We start from the raw sequence: 15,587 nt of genomic DNA, 5'->3' as shown, positions 1-15,587 counted from the left end.
AACAAAAGAACAGAGATATTCACATGGTTTTCCATGTGTTTCATGTAGTAAAGAACATTACAAAGAGGGGAAAAAAAAACCAAAGCCAAAAACCCCAAAACAACCCCCAGCCACTCTAATACAAGTCCAGCTGCACTTTTTGCTTTATATTCCTTCCCCAAGTCTCAGGCCAGAAACAAGACGACATCTCCACAGCTGCAAAAGTCCATCTCCTTTTACCTGCACTAGAGCCAGGCCCATAAAGTTCCTTCTGTGTTTACCATCGGTACGTTAAAAAGAACCAGCTTAGAGCACAAGATGGGAAGGTTTTATCAGAGAGAAAACAGGTTAACATTGTATGTCTTAGTTGTTAAATAGCATTTTAAAATATTTGCAACTTGTAAATATTAAAAGGTTAATATTTAAGAAATTTGATATTTTTCAGGACTAATGAAAGTCTACCTACACAAGGAAGCAGCACCCTACCCAACACTGAAAACATTTGCATAAATATCTACTTGGTCTTGGGTTGAAGTTTGGGGGGAGGGCCAGCAGCAAAATTTACAATTTCGGTTAAATTCAACCATAATTTCTAAGAAAAAAAAGATGGAATGAGCTGATCGAATGACCTTCCTTAAGAATCCCTGACACTATCAAATTCATACTAACACGTTAGCTCTGCACAAAGACTTTTTAATCCATTGTAGTAGATTTCTTGAGAGAAAAGCCAAAAATGGAATTCAACCAACAGCATTTCTATGGCACCAAATTTCAGTATTCCACTCTAGGAAACCTGAGATTATAAAACTATGCCAAACATGATACTTGGCAACTTCAGTTTCTTGTAAAACACAAAAATTAACATGGAACATCACTAAAGCAGTGCTATGGAAAGCATCAGAAAGACAGACAGAATACATCCCTCACTGTTCCTTCATCTCACTTACTAACAAATCTAGACTACATCCGCACTTACAGGAATTTTTAACTGGCACAGAAGAATCTTTGCTATGCCAATAACACTACTGTAAATTTATAGCCTGCGTTCTGCTATTCTATGGCAAAGGTTTTCAGCAAAAAACAAGATAACTAAAATATTATTTGTACTAGCAGAATATAATGAATGCCTCTATCTGTAATGTTTGACAGCTGTTTGCCAACCAGACATACAATATCCTCAGTTGCGCAAAGAGAATTTTTTTATGCTCTAATATCTGCCTATGATGCAATCAGAATTTCAACAAGTATTTAAATACATAATGCTAATATAAAAATTCCCCTTGAATTCTGATTGAGAAAATACCAAGATGAAGCACAAGCCTCTTGAAGTTGGGTAGAAATAGCTACTTTTAACAGCAGTGCTTATATTTCAAGTTTCGTTTCATGAAAGCAACAGAACGCAGCAAGCAGGCAAAAAAAGCCATTAACCCCTCATTTGCCAAACTAATTTTTTGACATGGGTCAGTTAAACAGACACCAATAAAAAGTTCACCATTTACCAGACTGCAACTTCACCATAGAAGAAAGCTATTTTTGACCATGGCAATTACTCTCCTCATGTTTCAAACACTAAATTCTATTTTCACATTAATTTTTAAAACCATGTGGCTTTAACTTAAAATAAACTGTACATCAAAAGAATGTAAAATAAACAGCCAGGAACACAATTTGACGAATTGGATTTATTTAGTTTATTTAGCTAAACAGGGTCCATTGGATCTCTTTAATAGGCTGACAGTTGCACTGGGCTGGTTAATAAAACATTCAACACAGTATCTTCAGCCAATATAGAAATGCAAATCCCACCAGAAATATTTTATTCATGAAACAGTAATTTCAGTTACTACCAAAGCAAAAAAAAAGAAAAAAAGAAACAGGAAAGAAAAAGAAGGGGGGGTGGGGGGGGGTGGGAGGAGTCGCTTTGCAAACAAACAGTGCCATCTAGCGTCATTCCCTGAACAAACAAATCAAGAAATCTGAAAAGGGCTGTAATTAATCCTTCCAGTGTCAAACTGGCACCTTCTCCCTATTTTTACCCTTTATCAGTAGCACATGCCTCTCCCTATTTTTCGGTCAAACACAAATTAGCCTCGCATAAGCTGGAAAAAAAAAAGAGTAATGACATATTAAGGAACTTGAGAGTGCAGTTCTGGTCTGAAAAGCAAGCATGTTGCAAGGATGTGGGTTTCTTGCTCAGCTTGTCTGCTGCTTTTTTCTAGAAATCCTTATGTTTCTAACTCATGATAGAAACCAAACCAAACTTCTACTTATATGAGCGCAGGCAAGCAATACAACGAAGGGAGAGTGAGATACGCGCTGGTCTGCTTTATTTGTCATCGCATCCCACACCTATGTTCCAACTGCAGAACCTTTATTACTGCTGCTATCAAAAGCAGGACAATGACAACTTGCTTCTTTTTGCATAATAGGTAGGGCAGTATCACTTGACTAAAATAAGAAATCTGAGAAAGTGGGAAACAATAAAGCCTTCCTCCTTCTGCCCCCCAAAAAACCAGAATTCCCCTTCTGCATATGAGGTCACTTTACTCACCAGCTGGCTACAAGTAATTTTGAGCAGACATTGCTTCTTCCACTACCTGCTAGGAAGACCAGCAAACAGATTTAATTCTACTCCTTCAGAGTTTTAACTTAAGAACAAATTACATGGTAAATAGAGAAATGACAGTTGTCTACCTGGGAAAGGCTGATGAGGGCTGGCATCCAGACATGTCTAAAGACTGCCAGGTGAGAACACATGTTTAATGAAAAAGGCAGAGCTGATCTCATGCTGAGTTTTTTTTACATGCCATAAAACATATTTTATGGAAGGATTTCATTCTGCCATAGCTTCATTTAATACAGAAACATTTGGCGTGTGAAGGCAGAAGGGAAAGAAAGAGGCATGAATGCTCACAGTGCACCATATGAGTCAACATGCCTTTCATTCATAGCCCCCAGCCAGACACAGGAATTAAATCAGACTCACCAAATCACTTCCCGAAAGCACCTTTAGTTGTAATCACTTAGCCAAGTCTAGTGCTCCACAATCCGGTTTTTCTTAAAATCATGTGCATCATCTCCGCAGTCACTGACTTGCTGAAGGACCAACAAACAGCACGCCACAAAACTCACCAGTCTCATCCCTACATGGTAACAGATGAGCAACACCTCTGGAGAGAGAGACACAGAATTTCCTACCAGTATCAAGGTGAAGTCCATTGAGAGAAGAATCTAGTTAAGGAATTAATTTTATTGACATTAAAAATTTGCTGCTTGGTTGCCCTTACCCAGCATATTATCTCCTCACACAGTGTTACGAGATGCACCTTACTGGTCAAACATGGGAGGATTCTTTGTAAGCAATACCTACAGAATTATAAAACCAAGGAAGTAAGGTGTGCTCCACTGGTCTGGCCCCTCAGGAATCTCAGATAAGACAATCATAACCCCTTAGGTTAATTACAAACTAAGCATGTGAAGCCTCATCTTTCACACCTTCCTCTGAGGAAAAGCATGTCATGACTAGTGAATTCCACGGTGAACTAAATTTCCTTCCTTTTCCATACTTCCACACAAAACTATGGAAAAGTCGTTAAGAAGTAAATGAATTAAGGTAAGTTTTCTATAGGGGTTCTAAGTTATACCACCGCTTAACCTTTCATCAAAACCCTTTCATAAAAACTCAGTTTAGGCCTTGTATGTTACAAGGAAAAAAAAAACACCAAACAACAAAAAAATCCACCAACCACAACCCCGAACAACATTCTTTCCTGTATCACTTTTTCCCCATTTAAAATAGCAGTATTATAAATAAAGTCATTGCAAAATGTCAAATGTCTCCACCTTCTTCCACCACAAAACCACCAAGGTGGGGACACAAGTGAAAACAAACTGAAGACAATGTGGAATTTTCCTCTGTAGAGAAGAAGTTGGCCTAATGTTCAGCAGCTGCCAAGCAGACAAATATCACATCAGATGTTATTAGAAAAGGAATAGGGGGAAAAAAAAAAAGTGCCTCTGTATCTCTGTATCAAGCAGTTTGAGTACAGTGCAGAGGACTGATTACTTCTCTCAGGAAGGTTACACTATGTATAAAAATGGCACGGTGAAGGAACTTTTGTTCACAAAACGCTTTCTCAAAATCAGATTGTCAAAGCAGACGGTCAGATATTCCAAATTCTTTCTTCTGAAACTTAATCAGTTCAATCTTGTGTGCATTAAAACAAATCCTCCACAGCCCTGGTCAAAAGAGCTGTACTACTCCCATAGCGAAAACTAACCTGATTTCAGAAGTTTCAAATTTGTCAACAAGATCAGATTTCCACTACAGGCACGCGTGCCCGCCCGTGCAGGGTGCATGCGCGCACATAACCAGTACTCATGGTGTGTCCCCTGTTCTCAAATAACATCGCTGGGACACAACTATGAAGACACACACATCTGTCCCACGCACAGTTTGATTTTGTAACTATAAAGCAATAATGCTTTGCTTTATAAATAAAAATAATGCAGCAGCAACAGTTGAGTCTCTAAACTTTTAGCTCAAACTGGAAAGCTAGGGAAGACTTTGGCCATAAAGATACAGGGCACTAACTTGTCATTTGACAAATATCGTGCATTAAACTTACAGCCATATGAATATTTGTCTGGGCAGGTGACTGAACCTGAAAGAAGCGTAGCAACATCCGCAAAAAGCAGCCGGACTATAACGGGCACAGCTGTAGCAGTTGTTCAGGTGACCTTCTGGACTCCGGCAGTACTCCAGAGTCACATAAAAGGGCTACTTTATCAAATGAAATTCCATTGTTTACCTCCATAATTGTTTTGAAAGCTTAACAGTAGTTGCCATTTTAACACTTATCTTAGACAGAACCCATAGGAAGCATGAATTGTGAACATATGTCTTCACTATTAACTGAACTGAAGCTAATGATAAATGCCAAAAACATTTAAATGTTTAGTCAGGTTTTGTGCAATGTATCTGTCCATCTATGGCGTCTCCCTCTTTTTTTTTTTTTTTTTTTTTTTTAATTTTAAGTTGAATAACCAAAATCAGTACCAATTCTGGGTCTTTAAAACGAATGAGTACTGTCTCTTGGATTGATAACAAATGCCTCCTCTTTTATTTGATGGCTATTCTTCTTGTTGAATACACCCATCCCACTCCCAGCACTGGTTGTGTAGCACTCGTTTTTGTAATAGGAATATTACTGTGTAATATGGGCTTACTGAATTTTCATATTTCCCCATCTATTTGAATGTCTCATTCTTAATCTGTAAACATTTCAGGAAAATTACCACCTTTTATTTTTTCTTTTTCATGGTGCCCTGACATTGAGTCAGTGCATGGAACCCTTGGGGCAAATACTAATGCTAGCAGATAACCACACATTGCGAAGTTCATATAGTTAGTTTCACACAAACTGGGACAGATTCAGGTCAAAGTATTTTACAAAATCGGGAAAGCTTTTTACCACTGCATATCCCCACTGTTTAGAAATCACTGGCTATTTTCAGGTAACAATTAACAGAAAAAAAATTGCTTTATTTTGAAAAAATAAACACTACCTACGGTCCATGTACTTAGAAGACTACAACAAAACACAAGGCCTTTTCTGCATTCAGAACTTACTCCACGCAGGCAGTGACCGTGGGCATTCTACATCTGAAACAGTCGAAACCAAAATATTTACAAGCTTAAAGCACATAACGGTGCATTGGTAGGTGCGGGGGAAAAAAATGCTCATAGGAATATTTTTTTAAATTTCAGGAACTCTTTAGTAGGTGGTCCCAAGGCCTTAACCAACCCAGAAAGCACAAGGACGTGGTCTGCAACTCCACTTCGGGCCAGAAGATAGAGCCATTAGCCCAGGCTCCGCAGCCCGCCCCAGAGCCGCCGCAGGGCTGGGGCCGCAGCCTCGGGAGCGCACAGGAACCAGACCCCGCCGAGAACCCGCATACCGCTGGCATTCGCTATTGAAAATCAGACCATAAACCAAGATTTACACCTGCAAGTTAAAAAAAAAAAGAAAAACCAACAAAAGGTTTAACAAACAGTTTTAGCCTGTTTTGACACGCTTAGCACACACAGCAAGCAAGCCTGAAACTTAGCCTTTTGAGGCACATTCAGCTTTTTTGCAAAGAAGTATCACTTTATGCTTGCCCTATTCTTATATTTCTCCCCAGACATCTGCTCCCCGTGGAAGACTGCGCAGCACTGAGGCAAGCATCAGGAACGACTGCTGCCTTAAGCTGAGATGCAACGAGTGCTTTCTTAAATTTCCCCATCCGTATTCACAGTGCTACGCTAGCTGAGTACTTTTAATGACATCTTTTTTATTCCCGCTGATCCCCTCCAAGAGGAACGGCCAAGATGGAGCTAGGTGGCTTTTTCTCCTCGGGTATGATTTCATGCGATTAATGGGTTACCAGCTACCCATGTGCAACACAGTGCACGGGGTAGATGTCATTGCCTCCACATCAGCCTCTGGACACAAGAGTGTCGATAACTAACTGCAGGCAAGATAACAAGGCTTAGCAATGAACGGAAATAAATTTCCTATTTGCAACTTATTTCCATTTGATTAGAAAGTTAGAGACGAACAAGCCATGTTTGGAGTAACTTTTCGAAGTGCAGCTCAATTAAGCTCAAATTTATATTTTTCAGAGTATACTTCTGGCATAGTAAAGTGCATAGGAAAAACCCACTAAATATTCATTAAGATGCCGCAGTATGTAGTAAATAATATCAAAGCGATGATTCAGTCGTTTGTCATTTTTACACATATTGCCCAAGATCAAATAAACTCACTAATTAGATATTACATGTCACAAATAAACCCTAATGTTGTCCATCCTTGTGGAGAGTTCACACACTTCATGTTTCCTTCTCTTAACTTTTAAACATGTTGCTGTGCTGCTCTTTTCCATAACTGCTTGGGTGAGGGGAAATTTTCAGGATGCTATAAGGCATGCAAAGAATCACAAGATCAAAACTAATGTTTTTATGATGAATATAAAACAAAACTACCAGTCCCAGTTCTGCGTTTGCTTCATGTTTGAAATACAGAACTTATTGAAAAAGACTGTGTACTGAGGTATCTAACCTTCGCCATTCATTTCTCAAAGATTTCTTTAAAATGAAACTTGCACTTCAAGATGATTGAGAAATGTCCTTTCCCTAGTGCACACGCGCTTCAGACAGGAAGAAAGGCCAAGCCAAATACGTTGGGAACCAGCTGAGATTCCAACTCCGTTTATAAAGAACAACACTTTACAAGCTCCCATCTGGGTGCCTTTTGGAAGAGCTGAGGATTTTGAACAGCAAACCTGTAAGGTGATCCTAACCCAAAACTGCCAGTAACATTCCCAGTTAAGAACTTCCCTTCACCTATAAAAGTGAATTCATTTTAAAAGCACTTAGATATGCTTTCCCTAACGGCCTGCTAAAGCTCTTACATAAACTTTATATGCTTTGCTTACAGTCGAACAGGTCACAACTCATTCAGTACAATATTCAGGCAGAACACTCAAAAGCACTTTCATTTCAGCAAATAGTCTCGACTTCCTACCTTGAGCAGCCCTGCAGATCGCAGAGTCAGAATAACATTTCCTTTCTTTCCTCCTCTTCCCACTTTGGACTCACAACTGAATCATTTTGTTACATTGTTTCCAACAAGTTGCTATTCAGTGGAAAACAATCCAAAAAGATTCTCAAGCCCTCGCATACGAACTTAGGAAAATATTAATTCTTAGAAACTGGAATTATGTAGGGAATTTAGTTGTAGCAACACTATTTTCTATATAAGTGAGACCTTTCCAAACATAGCTGTTGTTTTCTTTCAATACTTTGCTCCATCCTTCACTCTCCTTCCTCGATATTCTGCTGAATGCCATCCTTGGGTTTTGGGCTGTTGGGTTTTTTCCAGTCTTACAATCTGTTCCTTCCTCTTTCTCCTGTTGTTTTTGCTCCTTTGCTCAGAGCTCAAACTTACGTTCTTTCAGCCACGTAACTCCTAGTGCTCTGATGCACTTCTCCCACACACACTCATTTCTCCTCTTCCATAAAGAGCATCCAGTTCTGAACTCTCCCACTCCCTACTGCCTGGGAATACTGAAGTACCCATTCCCCCTTCTGCCTACTGAAAGGAATAGGCAGCAACAAATACATGCTGAAAGCAAATTCTCCCACATCTGAGAAGATAAGCAGCATTCACCACTGGTCCAGAAATTCCTCTCTCTTGGAAGCCACTGTTTAGGCAGTAGGGCCATAAGCACTTCCTACAGTGGAATAGCGTGAGATTGTCTCAAAATTTTGATGCGAGTCTTTTTATCCTAACATTCCTCAAACTCTACAAAATTGCAACCAACTTCTAACTAATACATTTTTATGCAACTTCTCAACTTGGCAGCAGCACAGAGGAGCGAGAGTCAGATGGATTTCCTGGCTGCAGGTATAAACATTGCCTCCCCTCCCCTGAAGGAATAAACTGCTGCCAGCAACCTGAGAAAATTCACGGTTCTCCAGTGAATGGAAAATACTGCCAACAGTTATTTTTTTTCTCCCTACCCTGGAGGAAGTGAGCTGCTGCCAATTAACAGAGCATTTTCCTACACTTTGCAATCCCTTTGAACTTTTTCAGGATTTTAAAGCAAGCAGTTTTGTCTCTAGGTAAATCTATTCATTGCAAATCCCAGTCACAAAAAAGGGCTGATAACTGTAGCAGAAGCCCCTGGACAAGGGAATCTTGTTAGTTTGCTCCATTACCTGAAAAAAATTAGTATTTATAACCGATTTATACAAAAGTAAAGAAGAATCTAAGTGCAATGGAAAAGAAATCACAGAGACTAAGAAATGAAGTGCATACAAGATAAACTACATTCAGAAATGCCACGGATTGGAGATTATATTGCTTTTCATGTTACTGCCCACATTACTACAAGCTGTCTGAAATGAACCATTATTTTCCACTCAGACTATACTTATGTTGTAATTTATGTATTAATTCTGATGTTCTACCAGTCATTCCCTGACAAATGGGATTAAAAGCTGACTATTTTCCCCACAGCATGAACACTCACAATGTTTAATGGCACAGAAACAATTCAGATCTTGGGCAAAGGGACAGAATATTGGTATGAGACCGCTACAAAAAGAAAAGCTTCTCTTCCCCAGTTTGGTTTTTGTCTGTCCATAAATACAGCAAGATACACAGAGAGTTCACCTCTCACACTAGTCAAAAATACCTTCTCAGCTGCCTGAATAACTGCATTATTATATTTTTTAAATTCTCATAGGTGTCTTCTTTATGTAAAAAAATAATAATATCGAATAAAAACTCACAAAATCAGCTTCAAGTTTTCCCATTTCTTGTTTGTAGCTTCTCATTCGACTGCTGTACATTCCTCGGCTTTGAGGTGGGATCTCTCGAACTTCAAGTTCCATCTGCTCAAGCTAGTAAGTAGAAATAAAGAAGTAACAATGTAAATCGAGGGTAATTAAAGTAAGAATAATTTTACCTAAATTGTTCACAAATACTAAGAAATATTCCTTCTTTATAAAGAAAGGCATTCTTTCTTCTGCAATATATAAACCATTTATCAAAATCTTTACACAGCCTTAAGTCAAAAAACAAGTGACAAAATTAATATTATTAACACTTAGAAGGAATGATTCTGGTCAAACACTTCTGGATTTCAATGCCAAATGTGACTAATACATTTTATTACACGAAAATAATAAAAAAAAGAGGTTAAATAACTTCCTACAAATGAGCATAGTTCAGAAGAAAGGCTACCTCCATCTATCTGGGTGGTTTTGGAAACCCTTGGCTGAAAAAGACATTTTATTTGTTTTTATATACACACATGTATAGGTGTGCATACATGTGTGTGCATATATATATACATGTTTACAGTTTTATTTACCATCAGCGTCTATGTTTAATAAAATAATTCTTGTTCTTTTAAATAATGCTTACTCAGCAGAATTACAAATCCTGAACTGACTGTTTAAATCTACATCTCGAATCTGTAGGTATATTAAATAGCTGAATTTCAGGGTTTAAATGAAAATACTATTCAAGAAATTGTATACAGTCGAATGCATCACAATGTCACAGACAGAGTATCTCTTTCATAAGCTTTTCCTGTTCTTGCCGTGGAGGGTACTAAGGGGCCTAAAACACAAGAATATGGCGTATTGGTACAGAAAATCAAAAGGAGTTATAAACCAGGGTTGAGCCGCCTGCTGATTACCTGCCCACTGGGTCACGGAGCCTCCGCTACATGGTGCTGTCTGTTTGGGAATTCTGTTTTGCACAGCTGCAGAATCCCTTACCTGCCTTTTAAAATCATTCCAACTTATTCTAAAAAGATAAAAGAATACCTCTCCTTGGTTGCTGTAGGCACCTGAAACAATATTTACTCACCTCCTACTGATCTCCGTTGAGTAATACGGCATTGGAACCAAAATGCTTTTCGATTAGGGTCCCAAGCTACTGGTCATGGGTCTTCACAAGGGACAGCTACAGTTAATCACTTGCTTACACTTTGAAATTTCATCCTCGTATCGTAAGAAAAGCATCTGAATTTAATCAATGGAATTACCAGATACTCAAAAGTCATTCTGCCTGATCTATTCTGATTATACAAAATGATATTCAATAATAAACTGTAAAGCAGACTTTAATTAAATAGTCAGTAATGAAACACACAAAGCAATTTCTAATTCTACCCAGTTCTCTGGCTCAGGCTTAACTTTCCAAAGGGGTATTATACATTAAAGCAATAGCTAGAGTTAATGGCTTATTTCTTATCAATTTCATCTCAATATATTTGATCTCAAATGTTCTATAAACACAGAAAACATTCCTTATGTATATAATTAGATGTGCAAGGTCACGATACTTTAATGAAATCTCAATTCTTATCTATTATATAAAAATGAAAGCATCTCCCAGTGAATACAGAACTTTCAGCAAGGATCAGACCACAGTCCATGAAATCGAAAACGTTCATTTTGAAGAGTCAATATCAGAGAGTGTCAGGTCCAAGGAACAATGATGAAGCACGCACATTTAGGCCGACCAACGTTTACCATCTTTTTTTTTGTATTCATGAGATTAAATGGGTACACGTTGTGGCTGGGCTGATGAATTCCATGTAAAGTCATGCAGAAGATAGTAGTCCAAGCAGCTGTCAACCTAAATGCAACCTAATTTCATGCATCTTCACCTTCAGGCCTCATATTATCGGTCATAAAATCATATTTTTCATACACAAGCAAGAAGAGAGCTAAATTCTACTAAAAGCTAAAAATAACCTGGCACTTAAATCTCAAAGTATCTATAGAAGCTCAAGTTCTTTCCAGAAAAACCAAAATGCTCAAATTTCTGTTATTGCTTATGTTAAAACTTGCCACCACTGTGGTGAAGCTGAGCATTTTGGTACCTAACTCTTGCCCAAATTCATAAGCCAGGCCCCATCCTCAGTGCTGCTCAGGTGTTTAACCCAGTAGGTTTGCTCCTAACAACACCCAGTACACTCCCAGCACCAAATACAGGATAAAGCAGAGCAGCCACTGGTATTTCCATTCAAAAATACAACGAAATAAGGTAGCGCTGCTGCTGATGTCCACTGACACTCCAAAATAAGTCTCCCCCTGCTGCAGGAACTTTTCTACATGGAAATTGCTCTGGAGAGTTGCTAACATTTGATGAAACTTGTACACTTTGCTATTTTGTTCTGACACCGAAGTCCTAGAACTAAAACAGAGATCTATATTAAATAAAAAGAAGTGCCTAAACAAGATTAACCTAGCATTTGCAACACAACAATTCTCTGATGTGTCCCTCATAAAACATAAAGGCAAATAACACACATTTTTTCTTATTTTAAGAAAAAATAATTTTTTTTCTTAAAAGCAAAGTTTCCCTCAAAAATGCTAATTCCAGCTCTTCTAGCAAATGCTAGATTTTACACTCAGTGAATTTCCCTAAGGTTATCACAATATCCACCTCTCTCAAAAACCTGGTAAAAATAACATTCAGATACTCCACAAGGGATATAGAACGACAGGATTTCTCTCCAGAGATCTCTCACTAAAGAGCTCTGGCTTGAAAAGGCAGCCTGGGAGTGTGAAAAGTTTTGGTGTCAGTTCTGCACATAGATCAAATCAATTACACCAGTAATTTTACCCAAACAAAGCAGACAGTGTTTTAAAACAATCAATGATTAGTCAATGTAAACAAATTATCTCTACAATAATATTTATAATACACGAGAGTCTTACTTCCTAGCCAAGAGGGAAATAAAACAAAACCAGCTAAACCCAGCTTTGACTACTCAAGACAATGAAGCAAACCAATGTATGAAACTGTGTGTAGCAAGGAATTATTCTGATTCTTTACTGTAGCCTTTAGTTTAAAAGAGGATCTTTTTAATCAGTTCTATTATTAGCAGGTTTGTTCAAATTGATTTTTAAACTCAAACCTTGACATTAATCACAAACATGTTAGGTAATCACTCAAAGCCAATAATTGCATTAAGCACCTGTCTAGCAGCGTTAGCAACAAGATCTAAAACGAAGGCGTGAAAGAAAAGCCAGTACATTAAATGAAGATCACCATTAGGATAAAAGTACAGATACGGGATTTACTTTTTAATCTTATAAGAATGTAGATGATCTTTTTTCTGACACAAGGAGAAAAGTAATGAGCCATTAACTCAATTTCTGCTATTTCCAATCTTACTTTGAGTAGAAACCCAAATCCGAACTATTTTTAATCAGACCACCCATGCTACAGCTTCCCTGTACTGCTATGCTTTTTTGCCATGTCAAGTTGTAGTGAAAAGGAGATGAAAAACATTTCTAGATGTTTACTTTCTTTCAGCTGCTTGAATATGAAAGTACCCAAAAGGCCTTAGTATGTCTCTTCAGAACATCCTCATGAGACGGGACAGTAATTCTGCTGTGTTTCTCAGTGTGAATACCAAATCAGAGCGGTTAGGCACCTTGCCGTCCTCACCAGAAAAACCTGCAGTGGAGTCATCCCAAAATCCAGCTTTCCTGGATGCCATTCCAATGCTCTGGTCTAAAACACTAATTCGATTCTTAAAACAAAAGCACCAGGCATTGTCAAAAAACACTGGAGAGACCTTTTTTTTCTTATGCCACTTTAAAAAGTGAATTTCATTATTACTGTTTAGTTAGTCACAAAATCATTGATTCAAGTTACTCAATTGTAAGAACTTTCAGGCTAAGGGAACTAATTTCCTCTCCCTATCCTAACAGTCAGAGTACATTTCTGACATCAGATAGAGCAAAATCATTTGCAAGCAATTAAAAAAAAGCAACTTCAGGAACTATTGGCTCTGTGGGAAAAGCCAATCTCAGCTGTCACCAACACCTTTGCTCAGCCAGTCCACATCTACAAAACTTTACTTTTATGCTCCATCCAGATGGGGGACGTGACAGGCTGTAACGGGATCAAATCACAAAAAAACTCACGGTTGCTTAACATATATTGCTTTCTTCTGTCAGTGCAGGCCACTAGTGCTTGGTTAACATATGTACCCTTCTGGGATCAGTAACCCACGATACCATTGCCCCCTTGACCTCAAACGACTTAATATCTTTATGACTCATTTGCTAGAAGAGAAAAAAAGATCTACTGCTCTACAAGACAATCATACAGATTAAATCTAGTAGATACATGGGCCCTACAAGAAAAGAAAAAACCCAAACGGTCCAGGTGTGTAAATATTTAATTCAATTCCTGAAGTACCTAATCCACAACTTAAAGCCTGTAGCAGGCTGTAATAGCTTACAGCAATAATGCAAATCTTAAATCACTTAACACAAGATTAACAAAGGATACGCTCCTCTTGGGTATTTCATATCCTCAAATAAGAACTATTTCAAAAATATTATTTCATTTTCTAATATATTATTGTTAAGTATTTTTAGGGCATCGTGTGTTAAATGTTACCACTGATGATCCTATTATTTTCCCTAGGAATTTGCAGTTAACATATGAAAAACCAAAACGTACCAGTTCCCTTGCTTCTTCGAGCTGTTTCTCAACATTTGCAACCATCTGCTTCTTGTCATCTGAAACAGAATTGTGAAAATACAAATGTAACTGTGCCCATGCCATGAAAGAAAAATATACCGTTTCAAAAGCTTATATTTATCAGCTAAAACTGACTCAAGGGATTTACTCTGTGTGACATCATCATGCACTGTGATACCCACAATAGTAATTTAAAAAAGTGATTGGAGAATCCTTGAAGTCTGCTTTGTTATGCATTTGCTAGTTAGGAAAGCAGTTACAGCTGCTCCAGGTGTAGGAGTTACGCCTCAGCAGGCATTTGCTTGGTGGGAACAAATGCAGGAGAAGGCACGTACTTATGCCAAATGGACAAAAAATATGTTTTAAGAACAAAGGTTTATTCTATTTATTTGCAAAATATGAGATGCACAAAACCAAGTATCCCACTTATAATGAATCCAGGTAGTGAATTAAAATGAGGTTTCTATTCCCCTGCTCCTATGCTGGGTCTTGAACACTGTTTCTTCAGCTTCAACAGGAACAAATGAAATGCCATCATGGGAACTACAAGAAAACCATTGTCTTCTAGTAGCAGTAAAAATGTAAATTAGTAATAAAAGATGAAAGTTTTTAAAAATAAGAATCAGTTATAAGCTATATGTAGCAATCATCATCTGCCAGGTTCCCCAACAAGTTGTGGTTTAATCACAGATAGCAACCGAGCACCACCCAGCCACTCGCTCACCCCACCCCCGGTGGGATGGGGGAGAGAATCCAAAGAGTAAGAGTGAGAAAACCTGTGGTTTGAGATAAGAACAGTTTAATAATTGAAATAAAAGAGTGGTAGTAATAATAATAATGATGATAATAAAGAATATACAAAGCCAAAGATGAACGATGCAATTGCTCACCACCCACTGAGTGATGCCCAGCGTGTCCCCGAGAGCAGTCCCCTGGCCAGCTTCCCCCTAGTTTATAGACTGAGCATGACGCCATATGGTATGGAATGTCCCTTTGGTCAGTGGGGGCAACTGCCCTGGCCGTGCCCCCTCCCAGCTTCTTGCGCATCTCCAGCCTTCTCGGTCAGTAGAGCACGAGAAGCTGAAAAGCCCTTGCCTTAGTGTAAGCACTACTTAGCAACAACTATAAAATCCTTATGTTATCAACATTATTTTCATACTAAATCCAAAACACAGCACTGTACCAGCTATCCCAGCTGAAACCAGGACACAGCTATAGAGAGCATGTCTGACTTTCAACCTGCCTCTAACCATCCATTCTCAGGCAGAGAATCCAATATGAACTGATTCAGTGTCACATCTGCCAAATATTCCAACTGCTTGACCGACCGCTTGGTTCGTTACAGCACGAAAGGGGACTTTCTGAGAAATATTCAGTCACTGGAAAATAAAAAGTCCCCACATTGCTCATCTACTGTGGGCATTCAGGGGCCACGTGCACCACCTCATGACCCCTTCACAGCCACATCTTCCATCCTTCTGACTGTAAATCTTCACATTGTCTCATTGAAGTTAACAACAAAACTCTGAATGT

The 15,587-nt window shown here is 38.4% G+C and overlaps 1 protein-coding gene across 6 annotated transcripts in view; it reads right to left on the bottom strand.

Moving 5' to 3' along the window:
* The window catches only part of VTI1A (vesicle transport through interaction with t-SNAREs 1A), a 273,438-nt gene that overhangs the window by 250,646 nt on the left and 7,205 nt on the right, over positions 1-15,587 (bottom strand). For all 6 annotated transcript variants that reach the window (XM_075107573.1, XM_075107575.1, XM_075107572.1 and 3 more), the window contains exons 2-3: positions 14,034-14,092; positions 9,323-9,433 (exon numbers count right to left, since the gene is read on the bottom strand). In XM_075107573.1, the coding sequence (XP_074963674.1) occupies positions 9,323-9,433; positions 14,034-14,092 (170 nt within the window). The remainder of the gene's footprint in view (positions 1-9,322; positions 9,434-14,033; positions 14,093-15,587) is intronic.

The sequence above is a fragment of the Phalacrocorax aristotelis genome, chromosome 12 (genome assembly GCF_949628215.1).
Source record: "Phalacrocorax aristotelis chromosome 12, bGulAri2.1, whole genome shotgun sequence".
NCBI classification, from domain to species: domain Eukaryota; kingdom Metazoa; phylum Chordata; class Aves; order Suliformes; family Phalacrocoracidae; genus Phalacrocorax; species Phalacrocorax aristotelis.
Note: the sequence above shows the minus strand (reverse complement) of the source record. Positions and strands in the feature narration are given on the sequence as shown.